At 45.6% G+C, this 20059-nt stretch overlaps 1 protein-coding gene across 12 annotated transcripts in view; it reads left to right on the plus strand.

The window, feature by feature from the left end:
* Window positions 1-19799, plus strand: part of TLN2 (talin 2) — a 499482-nt gene extending 479683 nt beyond the window's left edge. For all 12 annotated transcript variants that reach the window (XM_010840783.1, XM_010840793.1, XM_010840795.1 and 9 more), the window contains 5 exons: window positions 11209-11334; window positions 13661-13723; window positions 13815-13997; window positions 16969-17094; window positions 18918-19799. In XM_010840783.1, coding sequence (XP_010839085.1) covers window positions 11209-11334; window positions 13661-13723; window positions 13815-13997; window positions 16969-17094; window positions 18918-19046 — 627 coding nt within the window. In that variant the 3' untranslated portion in view covers window positions 19047-19799. The remainder of the gene's footprint in view (window positions 1-11208; window positions 11335-13660; window positions 13724-13814; window positions 13998-16968; window positions 17095-18917) is intronic.
* The last annotated feature ends 260 nt before the right edge of the window (window positions 19800-20059 follow it).

Consider the following 20059-nt stretch of genomic DNA (forward strand, 5'->3'; position numbering starts at 1 on the left):
AAAAAAAAAAAAAAAACTCACACTGATTGAGTACCAAGCACATGCTAGTCAATCTTCTAGGTATTTTACATAGATTGACTCATCTGGTCCTTACAAGTCCACCAGGCAGCATCATTAGCATCCCTGCTCTAGGGATGCGGAATCAGAGGCAAATTACTTGCCAGAGTCAGGTGACCTCGACCAAGCTAGAAGCAGCATTGTGTGGGCTCCAGGTGGCAGTTTAGCCTGTTCCAGTCCTCTTGGCCTACCTAGTATCAGGAACTCTGGTGCAGTCCCATGGGGTATGTTTTTGGTTTACCCATACCCTTTGAGCCATTAATCCCACCTCTGGGAATCTGTCCAGAGGAGGAAATCCAGAGAGGATAAAAGTCTTGTGTGCATGAGAGAGTTGCTCCTTTCATCCTATTCAAAGCAGCAAGAATTTGGAGGTGACCCTGAGTGTCTCCTTGAAGGACGAGTATGTAGCTGTTCAGAATAATGGATGATCAGTCTGTGTAGCATGAAGAAGGTGCTCCTGGCATAATATTAAGTGAAAAGAAAACAGGATGTGGAGTCATGTACTCAGTATGATCACAACTCTGTTAAAAGAAACACTTGTGAGTGAAGGAGACAGGTGAGGAATGTGTAAGAATGATGGTGGGACTGGGGTGGTGGGAGGGTCTATGTCTTAAAATTTCATAAGACAATGTTTTAAAAATAATAGCACTTAAAAAGTTAGTGATGACTGCTGAACTGGGCCAGTGCGCGTTCCCCCGCTGCCCCAGGATCACCCAGCCTTTCTGTTTACAGTGTGGATTTATAAGGAAAGCCAGGGTCACAGTTGACATAAGTGTTGATTTGAGTCCCTTCCTTGGGGGTACCTACACTGTGTCACTCCCGTCTTCATATGAAGGAGTATCTGGCCCTTCCTGAATCTTTAAAATGATTAAAAATCTCACTCCAGCCAGTTACAAAGGTTCCCACCACATGGATTGTGTTATCTATAAAACCATTCTGAAGAACCCATCACCCAAGACCAGATTCTGTGCCTGTCTGGGAATGCCATCTCCTCTGTGGTTAATGCCTGCATGAAATAAAATATCTTTCTTGACTTCAAGAAGGAATTTCTCCCCAGTTTAAAAAAAAAGATCCCAATCTGACATCATAATCAATCAGTCTTTTGAGACCAACCAATTCTTCCCATCCCCTTCCAAAATGGAAGTCAATCAATTCCAAATCCTCAGGGTTCTGTAAGTAGGCCATTCCTGCCATACCTCTGCCCCTGGTAACTACATAAAACCCCAGGCACCCAAGACTGGGTGAATGTGCTTTGCTTCTGTCCCTGGGAAGCAGCTCCACTGCTTTGAGGGAGTTTGGGGGATGGGCAGTGTTTTCGTCTCCGTTGCTTTGCCCACCACATTCCCAGGTTGCCTGTTTTAAAAACAGAATGATCCAGACTTTGTAAAGATGATTCCTGGTATATTCCCAGCTTGGGCCCTTAAAAATGTAAGCATCTCTTTTTACCGGGAATCACCCAGACACAAGTAACAAATTGGCATCTTTGGATCCACCGTTTGCTTGGGAAGATGGTATAAAGGCAAAATGAGAATGTCGGTGAGCCCAGGTGCGTGTGCCTAGGATCCCGCTGATGGCGCCGTTTCCATACCTGCAGACACTCCTGTGCTCCACAGACAGGTAACGGAGGTGCCACAGTGGCGCCCTCCCCACCCCACCCCCACGTGGCTGCAGCTTGCAATGCTGTGCCCCATTCTCAGCTCAGTCAGACCTGGATGCCTTTCTGCAGGCCTCTGTGTGATATGTTTGATATATTAGGTTGTTATTTAATCCAACTATATATCAAACATATTCCTACAGTGTCTTGCCCTGTCTCCGGGGGTTCCTAATATAGCTTATAAGGCAACAGGAAAGAATATGTTAGAATCAGAGGTAGATTACTCATTACATCTCTTTCGTTATATTCCATTTCTTCTTGTAGCATTTAAAACCTGTATCTGTACTGCTAGATTATTTTGTTTATTATAGAAACAAATCATAATTAATGATGTTTCATAAGAGCTTAGATATTATGTATAGCTTAGTTTTGTGCAATGATGAATCCTTAAAGGCTGTGCTCAATGTGGGGGAATAAAACCCATGTTTGTGATACAGGGTCAGGATTATAACCTCCAGACACATCTAGATTTACATTTCATTTTAATTCAGTTTTATCCTGATCTTCAATTTAGAAATTAGTAATTTTCACGATCAAACTTTCAGCAAAAAATTCAAGCACAAATCAACTCTCTGTAACGTTGCTTTCCACCCACAGTAACAAAATGTATAAACCAAATCAGCCAAACCAAATGTATGGATGGTGAGTCACTGGGCTTTATATAAACCTTGGGGACGAAATATATCTAATAAAGATAACGCAGTGTGGAATATACTCTGTCTGTTGAGTTTCCTGTTGCAGGTTAACTTGTCAGAAGAGGTTGATAATATTTAGAATATGCCGACAATCAGAAAGTGATTCCATAGCCTAATTGGGTGCAACAGGAAGTTCGGGATTGTGAAACATTTTTTCCTGGCACGTAACAGCCTAACTGGGTTAGCTCTGACCTCCTCCCCCTAGAAGAGCCTGTGAAGGATATGTGAGTTCATTCTGATCTCTTTCAACAAAAGACTTAAAACTCTGCTTTCTGAAAGGGGAAGTATTGTGCTAATGGCTCCGATTTTTGGAGCAAAGAGGATGTGCTCTTGTAAAGGTCACTCCTGAACATACAAACACTACTCTATGAAGATAGTGAGCCAGAAGTGTGTACAGGTGGATTAGGAAAGCCTCTTCTGGTGGGTCTAAGAGCCAGCCCAACGCTGCTGGCAGGGACCGCCTAGTGACAGGTCACAGCAGCAGACAAGTGGTGACACAGGGGAGGTCAGTACAGTGTTGGGGCCCCAGCTTCCAGAGTCAGGAAGTGGAGCCTGTCCCTGGGATCCTCCTCATTGAGAAGAGAGCTGTACGCCAGCCAAGATGCTGCCGTAGTCAATGCTACCTTCACGCAGCTAGATGGCGTTGTTTTGGGTTTTAGGCCCAGTTAAAGTTGTTTGGCCAAAATGACAGTCATGGAAAAGCAACAGCAAGCTGTTCTGAATAATGAAAAGCTCAGTTTAAAAGGACCTGAAGTTTGAAGCCCCTACATTAGAATTGATGTATCTTTTTAGGGTACATTTTGCTGTTGACCAGCAGGCTCTACTGATTAGTTGGGCAAATGGGAAAAGGCAGCCAGATGTTCAGGGAGAAGGATACAGCATTTTCTCTATGACCAAGCAGTGGACATTGAGCTCCTGTACCACTAGCTGCTTCCAGGCCAGGAGACGTGAGGTGGGCAGAAGAGTAAAGGTGAGTGGGGCCCCTAGTCAGCATGTATTCCCACATGACTCCCCACCAAATAGAGCAGTGGGTCTCTCAGACCCTCCTCAGACACACACAGGATTCATGTCACATGGCTTTACAGTGTAACAATTCTACCTAATTAAATCTTTGGGAAAATCCTGTCATCTGTTCTTCATCCATGCTTCCTAGATAGACACTCGAGTGCCTATTTTTTTTTTTTAAGAGTTTGACACATCTTTAAGAATTTTTCTATCAAATAGAAAGCGCAATTAGTAGATTCTGATAAAGGATGCTGCTGCTGCTGCTGCTAAGTTGCTTCAGTCGTGTCCGACTCTGTGCGACCCCATAAACAGCAGCCCACTAGACTCCCCCGTCCCTGGGATTCTCCAGGCAAGAACACTGGAGTGGGTTGCCATTTCCTTCTCCAATGCATGAAAGTGAAAAGTGAAAGTGAAGTCGTTCAGTCGTGTCTGACTCTTAGCGACCCCATGGACTGCAGCCTACCAGGCTCCTCCGTCCATGGGATTTTCCAGGCAAGAGTACTGGAGTGGGTTGCCATTGCCTTCTCCTCTGATAAAGGACAGATGGATGGATAGATATCAGTAACATAAATCTGGAATGACATACAGGAAAAAAAGAACAGAAATAGTTAAAAGATTATTCCAGTGGTATTTAAAGAAAGAGTGGTGGCTGCTGTGGGAAAACTGCTCCCAAAATACTAATCGGACAAGCTTGGACTTTGTCCATCAGATGTTGCAGAAACATGCAGTTATTCCACATCTGGGTGCAGAGGCCAGTCCCTTCCCAGGTGGCTGGCATAACCATTTGGCAGCGCTTTCTCTCTGGCACCTGCTTTGTCTGTTGACTGTTTCCCTGGAGTTTCCCCTGGGACCAGATCAACCTGGGGAGACCAGGCCAGCTGACCAGCTCTGGTCTCTTGGCAGTTCCCGTGGTTCTGAGAAGTTTCCCTTTTATTAGGACTAGTAAGCGTGGTAGTCCTAAAGACAACCCACCTGGGGTCCTCCAGAAGAGAAGCTGACCTGGCTCACATACTGTTCAGGTCTTTGAGTACAGGTAAGGTCTCCCCTCCAGCTCCTCTCAACTCAAAATCAGAAGCAAACCACTAGTGGCCAGACTCACTACCAAAAGAGAGGAACCTGGGACTGCCTGTTCCACTCAGGTTTCCACCTGGCAGGAAAATGCTTCACTCACGTTATGGAGTTCTTGTTGTTTGCCTTCTGTTTTTTTCCTGGAGGACATTTAAATTATATGCAGATGTTCACACTTTAAAAAAATTATACCCAATTTTTTTTTTAATTTCTGATGTGATTTATGACCTTGTTTTTAACTCTAAGTGTCTACAAGGCCTTCGGAGAAGGCAATGGCACCCCACTCCAGTACTCTCGCCTGGAAAATACCATGGACGAAGGAGCCTGGTAGGCTCCAGTCCATGGGGTCGCTAAGAGTCAGACGTGGCTGAGCGACTTCACTTTCACTTTTCACTTTCATGCATTGGAGAAGGAAATGGCAACCCACTCCAGTGTTCTTGCCTGGAGAATCCCAGGGACAGAGGAGCCTCGTGGGCTGCCGTCTCTGGGGTTGCACAGGGTTGGACACGACTGAGGTGACTTAGCAGCAATAGCAGCACAAGGCCTTCAGTAACACCAAACACAGCGTGATTCCTAACTGGAAAGATAGTGCAGTGAGTTGTAGTCTGGTTTTAGTGGCCAGCTGTGAGAGAGATGACTATGATGCTTATCAGCACTCAGCAAGGTGATCCCTCAGAGGAGGTTTTCAGGGAGGGAGGCAGAAATGAGGCTAGTGACCCTTAGGCCATCTCCTATGGTTGTCTTCAGCTCCTTCACTGTCAAGTCCATCGGGGAAGGGACATGATGTTTCAGGGATGTAATTCACAAAGACAAGGGCAAAAAAGAGGACCACAGGCAGAAATGTTCTTCCTCTGCCAGGTGCATGCCCAGGGACCTGTGTAGGAGGATGGGCTTGGTGGACGTTAATAAAGATCCTTTAGGAAGGAGGCCAAAAGAGACGAAGGAAGAAAAAATGGAGTCTGTGCTAATTTTAGTCCATGCATTCTTTAAAACGATTTCACAAACAGAAAATGAAATGTTTGTTTGATATCTGGAGAAGGGCATCAAATTCCCCAATCACTTGGCCAGACAGGGCAGAGCAGGGACTGAAACCCAGTTGTCTATTTCGTGGTTGGGTGTCAAAGGAGGAGCTAGAAGCAGTGCCGACACTTGACACTTCATTTATCTTTGACTTGTCTTTTTTGTTTGTATTGTAGGTTGTATTCAGAAATAGCAGCTAGAACCTTTATTAGAATTATGGGTGAAGAATAGGGTTCAAGCAGAGAAACAAACTAGTTTAACTCACACTCTGAAAAACTGTTTTTGAAAACCACAAAAAGTATGTGTATTAATAGAAAACTGAAGTTAATTGGGAGTTATTGAGCATTTACTGTATGCTCTTTGTATATTAATAATTTATATATAACTGCCCTATTGGATGGCAACCCACTCCAGTATTCTTGCCTGGAGAATCCCAGGGACAGAGGAGCCTGGTGGGCTGCCGTCTATGGGGTCGCACAGAGTCGGACACGACTGAAGTGACTTAGCAGCAACAGCAGCAGCAGGCTGGAAGGTAGGTTAGGAAAATGAGTGAACTGCCACAAAGATTATGTTCTCAGAGTGTTACTGTGTCCAAGCTCATACTGCTTGCCACACAACATGACAGTAAATTAAGAGATGAGGCACGGGGGCAAGGAATAGCAACTTTATTCAGAAAGCCAGCCGACAAAGAAGATGGTGACTCCTGTCCCAAAGAACCATCTTCCCTGAGTTAGGATTTAGGCTCCCTTAATACTAAAAGGGAAGAGGGTGTTCTTGGTTGGCACAAACTTCTTGGTTCTGGAATCCTTTGTTCTTGCAGCTGTCCATGTAGGTTTGGTCACAGTGTTTCTATAAACTCAAACATGACACATGTTATTGTCTGTTCTGCAACTTTTTGTCTCTAAATGAATGGAAAAGTGTTATGCCTTTAGAGGCCAGAGCCTTGAGAGTGGGCTACTTTATATATTTCAGGTTCTAGACAACATTCTTAACTCATAGCAAACACAATAGAATACAGATGTTAAAGTTTAAAAACAAAAACAGATCCAATATGGAGTCAGATTTATCCCTAGAACAAGAATTCCTGAAAGGTCGAAAGACAGAAATGAGTAAAGGCCTCCCTTTTCCGCCCTCTTTTTCCCTCTCCTTCCTCTTCTCCATCAGTACAACAAGAGTCTCAAATGCTCTCTCGTGCACGGGAAGCAGGTAGTGAGGGAGTCAGCCCAAAGTGTGGCCTTTCCCAGAGGGATCCCACCCAACCTCTAACTTTTTAAAAAAGGAGTTCTGGAGAAGATCACCTCACAGGAAGAATGTCAGCAAAAGGGTACTTAGACTTTTCTCAAAGCTACTGAAAAGTCAAAGCTAGAGTCTACCCAACAGTCCAGAAAAGACAGTTGCTGAGTACTACAGGTGACCTGGTCAATAGTCTTTTGGAGTAGAGACCAGGGAAAGAGTATTGTACAGAGGATGAGAAGGTGGATTCAGATCTCAGAGGCTGCAGCTGACACCTTCATTAAGGGCAGGTTCTTAGCTTAACATCTGTTACACTATTTTGTTAAGAGGGCCTCTTAGTAACATGCTGCTGTGTTTTGCATCTGTATATGCGTGAATCAGTGTCAGAGTGTGAGTGCCAGTTGAGGCATACAGGCAGGGCATACAATTAACAACCCACAGTGTTCCACAGGGCAGGAGCCAGTGCCTTGATGTGTATGTCCAGTTATCCCCAGAGATCAGGAAAGGAAAGTTACTGATGCGGGCACTTACTCCATGCCTCTCCCCTTTGCTTACCATGTAAATTGTCCTCTGGCTGAACTCTAGTACTCAGAAACTCATCTTAAATGGATACATTCTCTCAACAAACCTTTTCTGCATGGGTTTCTCTGCCTCATGCTATGCTCCAGAGACATAAGTTGGATAAAACAACAGTCCATGCCCTGGAGGAGATCACAGGCTGGTAGGATTCAGCTCACTGGTGTCTTGAGCCCAGGCCTGCATTTACCCTAGGGTAGCCTATACCACGGAGAAGGCGATGGCACCCCACTCCAGTACTCTTGCCTGGAAAATCCCATGGACAGAGGAGCCTGGTGGGCTGCAGTCCATGGGGTCACGAAGAGTCGGATACGACTGAGCGACTTCACTTTCACTTTTCACTTTCATGCATTGGAGAAGGAAATGGCAACCCACTCCAGTGTTCTTGCCTGGAGGATCCCAGGGACAGGGGAGCCTGGTGGGCTGCCGTCTATGGGGTCGCACAGAGTCAGACAGAAGTGACTTAGCAGCAGCAGCAGCCTTTACCACCTGCATCTTGCACCAGATCCTCAGTGATCTGAGCAAGGAAGGGCTGTCCGTTTACCGGCCCACTGAGTGAAAGCATTTCCTCATATTCAGGTGTCCTGGTCTGCAAATTATTTCCCAGGGTTTCCTAGCTGCATCTCCAAGTTACTGTTCTTGATCTCCCAGCTACAGTGGGGTTTATTCTATTAACAGTCCAGCATTTGAATTGTGATTGTTTTATTTAGGGAAAGCCTTCAAAGACTACGCCCGTTCCACTTGTCTCCTTTTTTGCAACATGGTTAAGCATATGTCCTTCTTCTTCTTGCTGCCCTCACACCCCTCTCCCAGAGTCCATCCTGTATGTTGGTGGGAGGAGCTAAAGCCAACAGGAACTCAGACTGCAGTACCATGGCTTTTCATGAATTCTCCTTGACTTGGAAAAATCCCATTTTATCTTAGGCTAGAAGTTGTATGGTGTGAGGAAACATCAAGTGTTAATGCATAATTTCAGCAGGAGAGATAAAGTGGGCATTTAGTCTTGATGGTAAATCTGGCCTGCAGAAAGATACAGATCTGGCAGGTAGAAAGCAGATATCATCATGGAACTGTGCCCAACTGCAGCATTTAAATGTTTACTCTCCATCACAGTCAGCTTTATTAAGCCTTTTGTTTGGAAACTCTCATACTTTTTAATCAAAGCAAATGTCTCCCAGAGATAAGGCTTCCTGCCATGTCTATTTTGAAATCTAGAGATCTTATAGAAAGGAAAAGATACTCATCAAAGGGCATTACAACACTTGCCATGGCAAGAAAAATATGTAGGTATAAGAAATATTTCCAAGTTGAGTATATATTTCAAGCACGTGGGGTTTTTTTAGATTTATTTGGAGTATAGTTGATTTACAGTGTTGCATTGGTTTTGGTATATAGCAAAGTGACTTCATTTTATGCACACACACACACACACACACGTATATTAATTCTTTTTCAGATTCTTTTCTCATATAGATTATCACAGAATATTGAGTAGAGTTCCTTGTGCTACACAGTAGGTCCTTGATGGTTATCTGTCTTATATATAGTAGTGTGCATATGGCATATGTTAATCCATGTGTCTTATGAAAACAAAACAGAATACTTCAAGGGTAGCAAAAGATATGGGAGAGGTCTTTTACGTTGATTCTAATGAGATATTCTTTTAGATCTGTCCATGCTTAGAGTTCGCACTTAGTTTTAAGGAAATTCCATTTTTGTGCATGTTAAAATTTGGGAAATCAGAAACCTCCTGTGAAGTGGACTCAATCTTAGAAGCCATAGCATAGCTGAGAGCCTGTGAAAAGGGCCTGGGAGATGTTAGGAGCCACCAGCAAGCCTCCATCTCCTCATCTGCAAAAGGAGTAGGAGCTCCATTTGGACTCAGACACTCTATGGCTTCCCCAGTGCTTACGTCTTTTATAAGCTTAACTTTTCTTAACTTTTGCAGAACAAATTTCCAGAAAAGTTCTTAATTCAAGGTCACTGAATACACCGATCAGAGCCCAGTACCATTTCTTCATGGCTTGTGTATTGGGTTGGCCAAAAAGTTCAGTTGAGTTTTTCCCTAAAGATGTTACAGAAAACCCAAGTGAACTTGTTGGCCAACTCAATATACCAGTACCTTTTATGCCAGAGTGTGTTACGATGGGTTGTTTTATGTTTCAATAAACAAATTTTATATTCCACCATTACCACAGGCTTCCCCACCCCAGGAATCCAAACTTAATCTTTTGGAACTGAGCCCATTTCTATCCTGAATGCTCCTGGAGCAAGACTTTGTCAGAAATAGAGAATATACTGCTTCTGTCTCAGAACTTCTCAAGTGCTGCCGTCTGTCTTCAGATCCACAGGACTTGCATGGAAATATTTTTCTGATAATGAGTTATTAAAACAGAAATGAGAATGGCCACATCTTGAATCATGAGAAATCCCATAAAGAATAGGGAACTGGAAAAGCATTGTATCTGTGTATCCATCCTGTTTGGTGGTTCACATGGGACCATCCGTGAGCCGACTTGCAGCCTCTGACCTGAAGTCTGCCCCCAGCTGATGCCCTAAGAGGTGGCCTGGTCTGGGAAAAGCCTATCCTGATGAAGGCAGAGAAGCTTAGATTTAGATCATGTCGAGAGTCTTCACGCCTCCACTGGCCTCCTTCGGGCCAGTACTCCACCTCCCTCAGCCTGAGTATTCCAATGTAAATATAAGGATAAAGATAACTTCAGTGCAAGACTTTTTGCTTTTTTGGTGAGAATTAAACAAGTCAATGTGCATGGAAGTAAATACCTGCACATAGTAGGCACTCTTAAAAAAGTATTGCTGTTGTACATTGGTAATGTACTTAGTGCCACTGAATGGTATACTTTAAGTTGATTTGAAGAGTAAATTTTGTGTTACATTTATTTTACGAACACACACAAAGAAAACTATTGCTATACTTGACCATCATCTCTTAATGCCTGAAAGGTACCAGCCACATCTTTAAGGTACTGTGACCAAAGAGGCACTTACCCATATCCACACTGGCTCATGGCCACAGAGCAATGCTGCTGGAGGGGACCTTGCAGGTTATCTAGTCTGGCCACCCTTTATGGTGATGCTCTGTCCCACTGAGCCTGGGACTAGGGTCTTTACACTTGCCCAACTTCCCAAAAGCTTCTCTTCAACAACCCAGGCATTTTGGCAGCAGGAAACCTGGTGATGGTGAATTTCAAGCAGAGCCCTGATGACCTGAGAGCCCCGGTGCAGTCAGAGCCTGTGTTCTTCCCCAGGTGGAGCCATGCCTCAGGCTTCCAAGGGGCCAGCCCTACCTTGATGTCACATTGCCTGGCTTCCTTTCTACCACGTGTGATCTCTGGTTGGCATGTGACTCTCTGCTCAACCACAGAAATGCAAATACTATTTTATCTTTGTTTTCACCCAAGAGAAATAAGGTTTTTCAACAGCTAATAGCCATCTTCCTTTTTTCAACCCATTTTTCAAGCCTTACACGGCAAGAGAGTGTGCTACCACTTAGTCTTTGAATTTTGATTATTGATTATTTTGATTTGAGTTGTTGATGTTGATGAAACCATTTGTATATATTTGTATATATTTTATTTCCCAGTGAATTTATGTCTTTTTAAAGACTCTGGTCTGGAAAAATCATCGGTCTTAAAATGGCCTGATTTTAAATGTGTACAGAATCTCAATGCTGGTAATTTTTATCTTTTAGAGAGGGGGTGGGGGGAGGTAGCAGATGGAGAGGCCTCCAGTCAACTTAAGCCTTTCTACCCTGGGTATGGTTTGTCCATAAGAAGCCATGTACAGTTGAAGAGCCAGGTGACCAAGAAGTAAGTCATTTGGCAGAAAGTGTCCTTTGGGATATGAATTGTGTATGATGCTGTTTTCTTTTGGTTATAGCAAGCGGACGAGACCCTGGATTTTGAAGAACAGATCTTGGAGGCTGCTAAATCCATTGCTGCTGCCACGAGTGCCCTGGTCAAATCGGCCTCGGCAGCCCAGAGAGAGCTGGTGGCCCAAGGAAAGGTTTGTAAACCTCGCTGGCCACGTGAGGAACATCAGGCTGCTGGAGCCTCTGAGGACCGAGGGAAAGGCAGTACCACGTGTGTTCTGAGCAAGGAAGCCCTGTCGTCCCATCCCTCCCCGAGTCACCCCGCTCTGCCCATCGCACTGCACACTCTGCTTCAGCTTAACATACAGAATGAAGGATTTGGCTTCCAGGCCTCTCACCTGCTTCTTGTTAAGGAGAGCTCCCACTCCAGGCAGCCATCAGGGCCTGAACATTCATTTATCTCCCTGCTGTCCATTAGTCTATTTAAAGATGTAAACTGTCATATGTTCCCGGTGGATGGCTATATAAGCACCATAGTCAGGGGCTTTGTAATACCTTGTTCAGTTCCAGTGACTCCATTTTCTTAGGACTGTTGAGCTGAATGCCATCCAGCTCTGCAGTTAGCATTTTCCTGAGTCCTTTGGTCAAAAAACTGGTCTGTTTTTAAAGCTGAGATTTCTTCGACCTGCTTTATCTCCAGTCACCCATTCCATCTGCATTAGCATGAAAGCTTAGTTCTTTTTCAGTGATCCAGAGGATTAATAGTACATTAGACTAATCCTGCGTGTGGGAAGGCCTTTCAATTGAAAATATTCCATGTGTCCTGTTATGCCTATATAGCATGGAACCACTCCATCGAAATTACATCTTGCAGAAAAGACTTTCAATCATAGAGGCACCACAGAAATCCTGACAGGTTGGGGAGATTTGGTCACCATACCTGTCAGTCACTTCTGTTTGATATTAAAAGCTCTTTACTGTCAGTGTACAGATGACAGATGCAATTGTGTCTTGACCTAAAAACTTGCAATAGAGATGGCTAGGCTCAGCTAGTGGCCTTCCGTTTTCCTCCACGAAGTCTCTCGTAAGCTTGTTTGTTTTTGTTGTTTAGTCGCTAAGTCGTGTCCTACTCTTTCGCAACTCCATGGACTATAGCCCGCCAGTCTCCTCTGTCTATGGACATATTTTGGCAAGAATACTGGAGTGTGTTGCCATTTCCTCCTCCAGGGGATCTTCCCAACCCAGGGATTGAACCATTTCTCCTGCATTGGCACACATATTCTTTACCCACTGAGCCACCAGGGAAGCTTAGCCATGTCTTAATCCAACCTGCGTACATTGGCTCCTCTTTCCAAACCATTGTGTTCCAATTTAATGTATGCACATCTCCCCAGCCAGCATAAATCTGTCCCTTTCCCCTTCTCACTAATCCCCTATTGATGGAGCAGAGTGCAGTCCTTACTCACCTAGGACTTGTTAACTGGTTAATATGTAAAGACCAAATATGGATCACTGAGAAGAATATCCTACCTAGAAAGTTCAGTTCATCTGCATCTTGATGAAGACTCGTCTGCATGCTGGACAGAGGGTTGGATACTAGAGAACTGAACTTGAGCATGGCCAAGGCTTTGTCCTCCAAGGAACTTATATGTTCAAGCATTTAAAAAGTTGGTAACAGAGGTTCTCAGAGTTGGACATGACTTGGCAACTGAACAACAACAGCAGCGGTCCAGCTGGATTGGGGGAACTGTATGCAGAACCCTGGGGTGTTATCTGACCTTCAACAAGCCCTCATGTGATGCCTGTAATTGCTAAGAGATCCCCAGTTTCATATTCAAATTTAGCTACTCATCTCTTACCTCTCCACACACCTCCCACCAGTAAAGGTATTTGCTCCCATAGTTCCTTCTACATCTGGTCAGAAAACGTTTTATTTGTTGCCATAATTTCTAAATAGAAACAGAGATCATTCTACTTCCAGCTTCTTACTTCTATACCCACCCCTGACAAAATGGTCTGTATTTCCTTAAGACAAGGATCTGTGCTCAGTTGTACAGAGATGCACTCCTTTTTTACATCATCTGCCAGAAAGTCACAGTGTGACTTCCAGAGTCAGGAATCAGGAGAGATTTCAGCTTCCCTCACCTCTTAAATGAAGAGGCTTCCATGGCTCCTGTGTTAGAAACGGGGAGGGGTCAGCAGAGGAAACAGACATATCAAGATAGCCCCATCCATCATTCCTAAGCCATTTTCCCAGAAATGTAGTACCTGATGGCTAAAAGGAGGCCATTGAGAGCGTTTCCAGTCGCCTGTGGCCCAGGTGGAAGCCGGCCAGGACCTGCAGTCTTGGAGCTGCTAGGGTCCTGTGTGGGAAAAGGTGCCATTGGCAGGGGTCCCCGGGAGATGCTGCATGTCTGATGAGCTGCTTTTCTGTCCAGTTGCAGGTCATGAGTAGGGCATGAGGGGTGCAGTCACCCTGCACCTTCCCACTCTCCTTACCCCTTCTATGCTCCTCTCTAGGTGGGTTCCATTCCTGCCAATGCTGCGGACGACGGACAGTGGTCGCAGGGCCTGATTTCTGCCGTGAGTCGCTCTCTCCTTCTTCCCCGTTGGCTTTTTAGATCCCCTGAGGGAGGTTTGGGCTGGGGGTCACTTCTCTGTTGACTGTCGCCAGGCCCGGATGGTGGCAGCCGCGACCAGCAGTCTCTGCGAGGCAGCCAACGCCTCAGTGCAGGGACACGCCAGCGAGGAGAAGCTCATCTCATCTGCCAAGCAGGTAGCTGCATCCACGGCTCAGCTGCTTGTGGCCTGCAAGGTGAAGGCTGATCAGGATTCGGAGGCCATGAGGCGGCTACAGGTAATGGTCACTGATGCTGGTGGGAAAATACTCCTGTTGGAGCGGGTAAGTGTCACCAGAGGGTAAGCAGTCTAACTTTCTTGGCATGACCTACTGGACCTTCCATCAGCCAGCTCTGTCCCACGTTTCTCATTTCCTGCCACGTGAGGCATGCATCCTATACCTGCCGCCCCACCAAACTGATGTTCTCCACATGTACTTTCTGGTCTCATGTCTTGGGGCCCTCCTCCCACCAGACCAATCTTGGTGAACTCCTGCTCATCCTTCATGACTCATCTCCAAAGCCACCTCTTCTGGGAAGCCCTCCTTGACTCCTAGGCCTTGGGGAGTCAGTCCTTTTTCTGCCCTGCCAGAGCCTCTGATCAGACCAACCTAATGGTTCCTGTCACCCTGTACCACCAGATTTATCTGTATGTCTGCCTTTGATGAGACTGAGCTTCTTGGGTGCAGGTCCCAGATCTTTATCTTTGCATCTCACCCCTAAGATGGTACCTGTTTCAGTGAAGGCTCTCATTTAGTGTTTGCTAAAGAAAGGAGCCAAAGGACTGAAGAATTTATATGAGATGCTGCTAAGGTTTCCCAGAGCTCAAAGAACATACTTATGAGGGTGACGCATGAATCCTGCCCAGTGGATCTAAGTTTTCCTGATTGTTTTCATTATAAAAGTATTTTAAACACAGTAAAGGAAATGTGGGAATGAAAAAGATAGCCTCAGCATCTTCATGTGTCCAATGTTATGTTTTTTCTCATCCTATTTTTATCTTATATAAAATGCTTTTGTCTAGTTGTCATCCTAAGCAGAGACAGTCTGCATTTTTTCACTTCACATTTTATTACACTTTTTTTTTCCTGGAAGAAAAGTCTTCGTAATGGCCCTGTGCAATGCTAACTGGTTCATTCTTCATGAGTCTCATTTTTAATGATTGCATGACATTCTATCAACTAATTATTCCAGAATTTCTCTTTACAAAATTAGACATATTTGTGTCCAGTTTTCTAGATGTTTGCTATTATAAATGTTGTAATGCACATCGTTTATGTTGCTAAAAATGTTTATGTAAGATCATAACTGGCAGAAATATTTGAATGATTGCAGTGAAACTCCAGACTTTTTTGTTATTTCCTAAGTTGTAAAGTGTGTTATGGTCGTTTGGTCCTCCTGTGTCAATCTCTCTCCTTCACCTGCCTTCATTTTTCTCCTGGCATAAACCCAGGGGGGAAGTCGGGAGCTGCATGTTTGTGAATGTGTGATTTATGGATTTGGGGGACACTTCTTTGGAAAATATCCTGAGTTAAGAGATACCTGTGTTCAAGACCTCTACAGATACCTAGGTTCAAGACCTTGATGCCTCTACAATTCATTAAGTGCAATGTCCTATACAAATCATTTCAAACCTTTCAGGCCTCAGTTGCCTCTTTCGTAAAATGAGGATAGAGATGCTGGCACTGGCTCTTACAAGAATCAAGAAATGTGAAAGTGCTTTTGTAAGTCCTAAGGATTTACACAGGTGTAGCCGAGCATCACTCTTATGTCATCATTTCTGCCTTAACTGTATGCTGCAATGTTGTATGAGTCCCTTACAATGACCCAGAGGTTCTCTGGGGCTACACAGACCTCTGTTCGAATCCCAGCTCTATAATTTATCAGCTGCAGAATCTTAGGTTACTCAACTTCACTTTCTACATAGAAAAGTGCACTAATAATTTCTGACCTTCCCTTCTTGTGCAAGCCTTCATGGTCCCCTTTGGCCACTTTTCTTTTTTTAAACCCCTTGGCCACTTTAAACCACCAACCAGATGAGCCAGTTAACTTTTTATTTTCATATTTATTTATTTATTTGATCATACTGGGTCTTAGTTGCAGCATGTGGGAATCTAGTTGCCTGACCAGAGATCAAACCTGGACCCCCTATTTTGGGAGTGTGGAATCTTAACCATTGGACCACCAGGGAAGTCCCCAGTTAACTTTGAGAAAATTTCATCACTCCGATGGCTTACCCTCAAGTGCAAGTTCTTGACTCTAAGGGGGCTGGGCAAGGACTGTGGGAGATTTAACAAAACCTTAACCACAATGAAAAGGAAATTCCAAACCTCAGGTGGCAGAGGGCAAGCCCCCTGGTCCACCCTCGCTGCAGATCCAGGCTGCATAAGGACCATCCCTTCTGTAACTGTCTTTACCACCTGCCACTTCCTTGAGCCTGCAGCCCAAGGCCAGCTGAGACTCTAAAACCACTTCTGTAAAGGCCCTAGTTACTGCAGGGCTCCGTTCCTCCCGTGGCGGGGGGCGGGGGGTAGGTTGTGTTCCCTTCATTCCCTCAGAAAGCCTTAGGTGAGCACAAGCCCTGGGTACCCACTGCTCCCAGTGCTGGGGATGCAAAGATTCAAGTCACAGCCCCTGCCTTCAAGTTACTCACTGTCCAGGGGCGAGAGAGGCAACCACAAGTGTGGTAAGGGCTGCAAAGAAGCCAGCACAGAGCATTCCAGGGGCGCGTGGGAGGGTGTGGGTAAGGCCAAGGCGGACAGAAAAAGTGATCTCTGAGCCAATTCCTCAAGTATGCCTCAGCTGGATGGGGCAGGAGGAGGTGAATTTCTCACCCAGGAGACAGCTCCTGAGCAAGCTTCTGTTAACCTTCGTATCATAGTGCTATAATCGTGTGTTCACATAACTGTAATTCCCATTAGAATTGCATGTTCCTTGGGAGCCAGGAAGTGTGTCTCAATCTAATGAATGAGCTAAGGTTAGGTAGGTGCCAATGCTGGTAGAATCAATGGATGGATGGATAAATAGTTGGATGGATGGGTGGATGAGTGGACGGACAGACAAATGAATACTACCTAGAGAGAAACTGTGTTGTATATAATTGGGTGATAAATAGATACCTAGTCTCGTGAACTGTGCCTCCATGTCTGTTCTTGCTGAATCCAAATGACTGTTTTTAATGATATCATGTGTGTCTTGTCCCCTCTCCAGGCAGCAGGAAATGCTGTGAAAAGAGCCTCAGACAACCTTGTTCGTGCAGCCCAGAAGGCAGCATTTGGCAAAGCTGATGATGACGATGTTGTAGTGAAAACAAAGTTTGTAGGGGGCATTGCTCAGGTTTGTGATTAAACCCAGACAGTGTTTACTCCTAAGATGAGCACTGAGTTATAATAGAGACACAAAATAACAGTGGCCTAAACAGGATGGGAGTTTATTTCTCCCTGGTAAGACAGTCTTGGGTATAAGCAGTCCAGGGATGGTATGACGGCTTCTTTGTGTCTGAGATCCAGGTTCCATCTGCCTTATCACTCCACCATCCCCGAGATGTTCCCTTGGCCACTCGGTCTGAGATGGCTTGATAATCGCCTCAGGTTTCCAGCCAGCAGGAAGATGAAAAGTTAGGGCAGGCATGACTTTGAAGTTGTCTGCCTCAGTTAATTCACATGCCATTGGCCAGCACTCGGTCACATGGCCAACCTAGCTGCAAAGGATGCAAAGAAACGCAGTATTCTTCTCTGAGTAGTAGTGTGCCTACCTAAAAATCAGGGATTCTCTTATAGAAAAGGGAAAGAAGAGAGTTAGAGGACAGCAATATTATCTTCAAATGTTGCATTTGGAGCTGCTACTCCAGATCTTTGGCCCTAGAGAAAGAATGAACGATGACCCTCTCCCAGAAGTTTTACAAGAGTGGATGGGAATCTGACTTATTCGGGCCTGCATTCTTGTGCATGGGAGTGCGGTGGAAAGGTCAGGAAACTGGGCTTGCAGTTTGGGTATGTTCATATAAATCCTTCATGCAAGATGGGTTTTCCACCAGGAGCACTGAGGCTCCGTGGCTGAACTTACTCATTCCCACACCTTCCTTAGCTCCTCCTGAACCATTTCCTGTATTTGGAAATACATAGGATACATTTTTTGGAGAAGGAAATGGCAACCCACTCCAGTATTCTTGCCTAGAGAATCCTATGGATGGAAGAGCCTGGTGGGCTGCTATCCATAGGGTCACACAGAGTCAGACACGACTGAAGCGACTTAGCATGCATGCATGCATTGGAGAAGGAAATGGCAACCCACTCCAGTGTTCTTGCATGGAGAATCCCAGGGACAGAGGAGCCTGGTGGGCTGCCATCTATGGGGTCACACAGAGTCAGACATAACTGAAGTGACTTAGCAGCAGCAGCAGCAGGATACATTTTTACCGGAATCTCTTTCTCAATACAGTAGTTCCATGAGAAATTCCATGAAGAAGATTCTGTGATCCAGCAGTTCTGGGAATGGCTGAACTCTGTTCTCCTTCCTTAGATATCACAATGCTCGTTAGTCTAGCAAGGCTCTGAAAAGACCTTTGCTTTTCAGAAATCTATGTGGCTTTCTAGAGCACAGGCTTACCCTTTCCCCTTGAAACCTGTGAACTAATATTCTTCAGATCACACCTTAGAGGCTTGAAATAAATATATGAAAGCTGTCTAATAGTTAAGGGCTCCAGTTTTAGCTTCAAGAATACCTGAGATGGGTCCTACTCCACTAGCTGAGGCCCTTTGGGAAAGTGGACCCACATCTCTTGAGCTTCACGTTTCTCTTTGGAACAATGAGACATTATCAATAGGCCACACTTTACAATGTCACCATGGAGGTGATGGAACACTCTATGTAAAGTGCTTAAACCAGAGCCGGGTGCATTGTAGGGATGCAGGTTATGTCGGTTATTAAATCAGGGGCCAGAAATCAGCGGCCAGAAATCAGCTTATTGTCTTGGATCACTAGTCTTAAAACCTGAACCATGGCCCAGAGGTGGGTCTCCAGAGCTAAGAATACACAGTCTTGAAGCAGTGCTGTGTCCCGTGGTAGCAGAGGCTGTGGGAGCTCTTGAGGCAGGCATGGAGGGGAGGGCAGTTTGGTAGAATCTTTCACACCCCTCCAGCTTGATGTTTTCCCTCTAGATCATCGCCGCCCAGGAGGAAATGCTGAAGAAGGAACGAGAACTGGAAGAAGCAAGGAAAAAACTGGCCCAGATCCGCCAACAGCAGTATAAATTCCTACCCACTGAGCTGAGGGAGGACGAAGGATAAGGCCAGAGCCAGGGGTGCGCGCCCCAGGGGACGGCCGCGCGCGAACTGGACAGACAGCGGTCCTGGGAGGCCGGGCACTGCCCAGGCACCGCCCACCTCCCCCTGGGGCGAGCCCGGGGCCTGAGCGCTCCGGCTCCCTCCGCTGTGCCGTCAGGCACCGGCTGCATGATCGTGATGTCGCACGGTACAGTGAGTGCCCCCCACAGCTCCTCCGCCGCCTCCCCCCACCTCACACATCTCAGGAGAGAGGGGCGCGGGCTCACGGACTGTTACCAAAACGAAGGCAGTATTACGTCGCCCTTGGACACTCGTGCTTCTGTCGGTCCTTTCCTAGGCCTGCTGCTGGGCCTGCTGTGAAATCTTAATAGGAAAAAACGAAAACAGCTCGGGGGAAATCATTAATGCCATAGATTCTCAAAGATCTTCTCCTCCCTCTCAGGCGAAGGTGGACATTGGAGCTGGACACAGGTCATAAAAGCCAGAAACATAAACCAGTGTGGACTCCAGGAGGGCAGCTCAGGCCTTCCTGCCTGTCACTAGCACTGGTTCACCCGGAGGGTGAACAATACCTGCTCCTGTTTGCACGCTTTTTTGCCTCCGTGTGTAAGCTCCTTGTACAATCTAGCTCCAACTTGTATTCTGTGGCCCAGAAAATTGAATGATTTTTTTTCCTCCATAATCCAAAGGACAGAGGCATGGGGGACTGTCAGGGCTCGGTGAGCAGGGGCTGTAATAAAATGTGTGGGCTCCTTACTCTGCAGAGGCTGTTTGAGTTCATACAAATTCATCCACATAAACCCAGGTCCTCCAGGTAGCAGTCAATACAGCAGCCCCCACCTTAGGCATTCAAACTGAGGGTTCAACTCCAGTAAAGCCATTCCTTGGTGACCCTGTCTTCTAGGTCCCATATCAGATTTTCTGCTCTCAAAATGGTCAGCATTCAGAATTCTGTTTAAAAATCTGTCACCCACTCTCTAACCCAAGATGGATGTTTTCTCTATGTCCTGATAGTC

This window comes from Bison bison, unplaced genomic scaffold (assembly GCF_000754665.1).
Source record: "Bison bison bison isolate TAMUID 2011002044 unplaced genomic scaffold, Bison_UMD1.0 scf7180017864146, whole genome shotgun sequence".
Classification (NCBI taxonomy): domain Eukaryota; kingdom Metazoa; phylum Chordata; class Mammalia; order Artiodactyla; family Bovidae; genus Bison; species Bison bison.